We start from the raw sequence: 5,207 nt of genomic DNA, 5'->3' as shown, positions 1-5,207 counted from the left end.
CCAAAGACAAAATAAAATAAAATACAGTAAGGTTCCTACAATCTTTATTTTAAAAGACCAATGTATACATACAAAAGAGATCCATAACTAGCTGAGGAAAATCAGTTGACTGCCTATATTATTTTCTTCAATCTATGTGTTGTTGTTGTTGTTGTTGTTTTTAAAAATAGCGGTTTGGCTTCCCCCTCCACATTAATCATATCACACACACACCCGCCCCATGAGTGACAGCCACATAAGTAGGGACAATTCCATTGCTAGAATTGGGGAGGGGGTAAGTTTGGAAGGGGGTCCCCTCAGTTGCCATCATAGTATGGCCTGCTAACGATATCTCCTGTTTATCCCCCCCCCCCTAAAAATTGATCCAGGTTGGCATTTTATGCGTATTACCTGTTGAAGTAACCTAAATTGACCTCGCCGGCGCATGTATTTGCTCAGAAAAGTGAAGAGGCTCTGTTGCAAGGGGAGGGTGGGGGAGGGGGGGGAGAGAGAGAGAGAGAGAAGAGCACCTAAGGGTATTACTGCGCACCTTTCATAACCCTGTTTCATTCACTAGATATGAGGGCGCATGCTTCCCCCCCCCCTTTTCCTCCTTCTGAAGAGCTGGTTCTTTCACCTCTCCCTCACCCCCACGAACCCCTCGATTTCTCCTTGTCATCTTCTTCCTAGCCTGTCTTGGCGTGGTGGATTGATGAATCCAGATCGCGTGTGAGAGGGAGAGGCACACCACCACCGGGATTTTGAGGAATTTGCCTGTGGTGTTAAAGGGAAGGGAACAAGTAAGAGAAACTGAGAAAGAGCTCTACCTATCGACGGATATAAGAGAAGTCAAGAGCATTAGGCATAAGCAGCCGTACCCATTCAGTCAGGCACTATGAAACGTCTTTGAGAGAGCGCATTAAAAAAAACAAAAAAAAAAAACACCACCACAACCAGCCACTAACCAGGACTTTGCAGAGTCCAGGGAGAGGGGAGAGCGAGAGTCTTTAGCACTGACTGATCTCTTATAGAATTAAAGACTTTTTTTTTTTTTTTGGATTAAGGTTGGTTTGTTTCTTTCTTTCATGCGAGAGCCATGAGTTCCTACTTTGTAAATCCTCTTTTCTCCAAGTACAAAGGCGGCGAGTCCCTGGAACCAACTTACTACGATTGCAGATTTCCACAAAGTGTAAGCAGAAGCCATGCTCTCGTGTATGGTCCGGGCACTACGGCTCCCAGCTTCCAACACCCTTCACACCACGTCCAAGAGTTCTTCCACCACGGAACCTCCAGCATCTCTAACTCTGGATACCAGCAAAATCCTTGCGCCCTGGCGTGCCACGGAGACGCTTCTAAATTCTATGGATACGAAGCCCTACCAAGGCAGTCGCTTTATGGTGCCCAGCAAGAGGCAGCCGTGGTACAATATCCTGACTGTAAATCCTCTTCCAACAGTAACTCTAGCGAGGGACAAGGGCATTTAAATCAAAATTCTTCTCCTAGTCTCATGTTCCCATGGATGAGACCTCACGGTTAGGATCAATTCTTTTTTTTTCTCCTTCCTCCTTAAATGTGTTCTTTTCTATTTAAGCAGAGAAAGAAAGAAAGGAAGAAAGGAAGGAAGGAAGGGGCTGGGGGAAAGGGGGGGTGTCTGTATTTTGAAGAGACAGAGAAAGGCAGATAGAGAAATAGAAGGGTTGGTTGTAATAATATTTCTTCTTCCTGTTTGGGTGGGTTGTGTGTGTGTGTGTGTGGGGGGGTCTTTCTTTTTACAAAGTAAACAAGGCTGTAGTTGGCTTTAAAAGCCAGCAAGGTGATTTCTGGGTTTAAATCACAATAAAGTAAAACTTTTTTTTATGGCTTGCCTCGAGGAGACCAATAAGATATAGGTCCCACGAGGTTATTAGCATGTTGATAATACGCTGCTTTTCCTAAAATGTCATAGAGCTTTTCTTAACCGCTTGACGTCTTGGACTAAAAGGGGGGCTTTAAAAATAAGATACTGTTTAAGAGCATTGGAATATTAAAATTAAAAGTTTAAACTTTTAAAGGGCAACTTTGATCAGAGATTTCTTTTAAGCAAAAGAGGCAAGAACCCTTAGAGTGCCCAATAATAATAACAATAACAACAACAATAACAACACTAACAAAACCAATACCAGTAACAACAACTAGTCTACGAATTGCAAGGCTTAGCCTAACTTTACTGAAAGGACCTATACCCAAATGCCCCACGGAATTCTAGAATACTTCCCCAGGACAAGTTTCACACTCCTATGATTTAACTTCGAAGGCTTTTTAATTCAAAACACATGAAGGCTATACTGCATTTAAGAGGGAAATTAAAAGATGGGTATAACCATAATGTTCCTCCTTCTTTGGACCCCATGGTCCTGTAAGGATGGCTCAAATATGGCCCAGAAATTCTTCAAATCAGAGATATAGGACAGAATAAAAGATGAGAAGTTATTGTTATGACTGACGATTTAGACTTCTAAGCCTAATTGTCCTTTAGTAGGACAATTCTGAGAACAGGATATTTGTGGAGTGTTATATAATAGAGACTATATAGCAAATATATACACACTACAGTATAGCTATATATTTACTGTAGTATATAGTCATTGTTATGGGATTTGCTTTGAGTACATTCTCAGTGTGTGTGTGTGTGTGTGTGTGTGTGTATTGCCATGCATATGGATGTGTAGGAAGACACTCCCACAGATAGCAGAAGCACAATTAAAAAAAAAAAAAAGCCCACACAAACAAACAAAAAAGAAATAGCTCGTTGAAATGCCTGTCCTGGGGTTTACCAACAAAGTCTGAGAAACAAGAGGGCAATCTTTTAAAGAACTGTATTTGCACTCGGAAGTCAAAAGTAAATATTACACATAGAGAGAAGGGTGGGGGGTGGAGGAAGTGGCTGCTTCAGAACTCTGATTACTACTGCTATTTTATTTAAATTAATGGTTTCGTTCTTTTGACCGTTGGAATGCTACAAGGGCTGTAGGAGTTTGGAGACAGAGAGGGGAGAAAGTATTCAGTTTGCCTTTAGGGGAGATGGAGGCAGAATCAAAGCAAAGAGAAGAGACCTTAACGAGTTATTTTTTTTTTTTTTTGCTTGTTGCTGTTCCACAGCTCCCGGAAGGCGCAGTGGCAGGCAGACTTACAGCCGGTATCAGACCTTGGAGCTAGAGAAGGAGTTCCTCTTCAACCCCTATTTGACACGGAAGCGGCGTATTGAGGTCTCTCACGCCCTGGGACTGACAGAGAGGCAGGTCAAGATATGGTTCCAGAACAGGAGGATGAAATGGAAGAAAGAAAACAACAAGGATAAACTCCCCGGAGCCAGGGATGAGGAGAAAACGGAGGAGGAAACTAACGAGGAAGAGGAAAAAGAAGAGGAGGAAAAAGAAGAAAGCAAGGACTGACCCTCTCAGCTCCTTGAAGTCCTCGTTTTATGGCAGATGATAAATCGAGATGTTTACGACGGTCATTCGCTTTTATAGAGTATAGAATGGAGAGACTCACACACAACAGTAACTACCTGTCAAACAGTTGTAGACCCCCTTTTTATTGTCATAGAACTTCCCCTATTTTCCCTCCTTATATCAGCATTTTTGAACATTTTATTTTATTTTATTCCAATAAAATAGAGAAACTGCAACCCTGTCCATAGCCAGCATTATCTATTTCAATACAAATGGACCTCACCACCATCACCAGCAACAGTAACCCCACCCCCTTCATTCCTTGCTATATTCCAGTTATTAAACAAATATTTGCATCTTATGTATTTATTTGGAATAGGAAGGACTCCTGTTTCTTCTCGACTTCCCCACCCCCACCCCAATCCAAGTGTAATAATGTAAAGGGGACTGGAAGGAGGGCGGGAGTATATCAAAATGCTTTATGCTTAGTCTTAACTTGAAAAAAAAAAAAAAACCCAGCAGCAATCCTATCTACCTATGTATTCTTCAGTGCTAAGGTCCATTTATGATTTTAATGTTGAACTGTCAGTCGGTACCTACTGAAGGACATTTTTGGGTGGGGGGAAGGTGGAGGCTTGACAGATGCCTGAAGCCAGTTCCACATGCTTACTAGTTAGTTAGCTATGAATATATGTGTACGTAAGGTCTACCTATATACGCCCTGTGATTTGGCAACCAAAGGTTGTCACCCTAGGCATCTTAACTTGGGAAGAAGTCCCACTAAAATCAGTGGGGCTTAAGCTTGAGTAAATGTGTTTAGGGTAGCTGTGAAGGACATGGAACTATCCAATGCTTTCTATGGGCTTTGTTTACGACATTACTTGTGTGAGAACTCGAAATTCTTAACATACTACCTAATGGGAAACCTGCAATAACCATCTATTAGCAACAAGGTGGGGGCTTACACATACTTAAAAATATATATATTAAAAACAAAAAAAGCAACCAACTTAGTCGAAATCATTTTAAAAAGAAGAGTTGTGTATTGCCCTGATGCAAGCTACTAAGTAGCAGAACGTGATGATGATGAGAATGAGAAAAAAATACAAAAAACATTGTAATGTATCTTATCACTACCTATAGAAGGAGTCATGCTTTGAAAGTATTTGTAATGCGGTTTTGTTGTCGTATGTTGCTGCTTATTTTTCTTGGAAAAAAAATAATTCCCAACAACTGAAACTGCCTAGATAAGAACGCACAGTATTGTATTATTTTATTGTGCTTATAATGTAGTTTAGGACTTAAATTGCACTGAATGTATAGTTATCTATTTGTCTTGACTTATCTGTTAATGCAACATGCTCGAATTACACACACACACACACACACACACACAAATGTCATTTGTTTTATGTAAACCATAGTCCTCTGCGTGTTCAAAACTCTGAATGTAGCAATTTCTGCCAGAAATCCAATTCTGGCATCCGTGGATTTGTATTGTATACGTGAGATATTACATAAATAAAAAATAAGGGGAAAAAAGTACGGAGGCTTCTCACATAACTTGGCAATTCTTTAGACCCATACATACACACCCACTAACTCGGGAAGTCCTGGTGGATACCAGTGGACACTTCATACGTTCTAGTTACCTAACATTTCAAAACCAAGACCCAGCTTTTCACTTCCAAAGAAACGAGGCTTTACCTTAGCACATCCTCAGACTTGGGTTTAAGATCCTAACTACTTTGAATTGGAACCATGAGGGGCCATGAGATTTGGAATGACATGCAGTTC

General features: G+C 41.0%; 1 protein-coding gene across 1 annotated transcript; it reads left to right on the top strand.

Moving 5' to 3' along the window:
- Nucleotides 1-791: 791 nt before the first annotated feature.
- Nucleotides 792-4,923, top strand: HOXC8 (homeobox C8). Its single transcript, XM_084832295.1, has 2 exons — nt 792-1,511; nt 3,118-4,923. Exons 1-2 carry the CDS (start codon nt 1,076-1,078, stop codon nt 3,408-3,410), a joined length of 729 nt encoding a protein of 242 aa, XP_084688421.1. The 5' UTR covers nt 792-1,075; the 3' UTR covers nt 3,411-4,923.
- The last annotated feature ends 284 nt before the right edge of the window (nt 4,924-5,207 follow it).

Source organism: Heloderma suspectum, chromosome 2, assembly GCF_057233095.1.
Source record: "Heloderma suspectum isolate Gila_16-S chromosome 2, 16-S_ref, whole genome shotgun sequence".
Classification (NCBI taxonomy): domain Eukaryota; kingdom Metazoa; phylum Chordata; class Lepidosauria; order Squamata; family Helodermatidae; genus Heloderma; species Heloderma suspectum.
The sequence above is the reverse complement of the archived record's forward strand: the minus strand, read 5'-3'. Positions and strand labels throughout refer to the sequence as shown.

Coding starts and splice junctions, on each gene's coding strand:
- HOXC8 (XM_084832295.1), top strand. CDS start 1,076: ATGAGTTCCTACTTTGTAAATCCTCTTTTCTCCAAGTACAAAGGCGGC. Junction 1,512..3,117: donor CCCATGGATGAGACCTCACG/GTTAGGATCAAT, acceptor GCTGTTCCACAG/CTCCCGGAAGGCGCAGTGGC.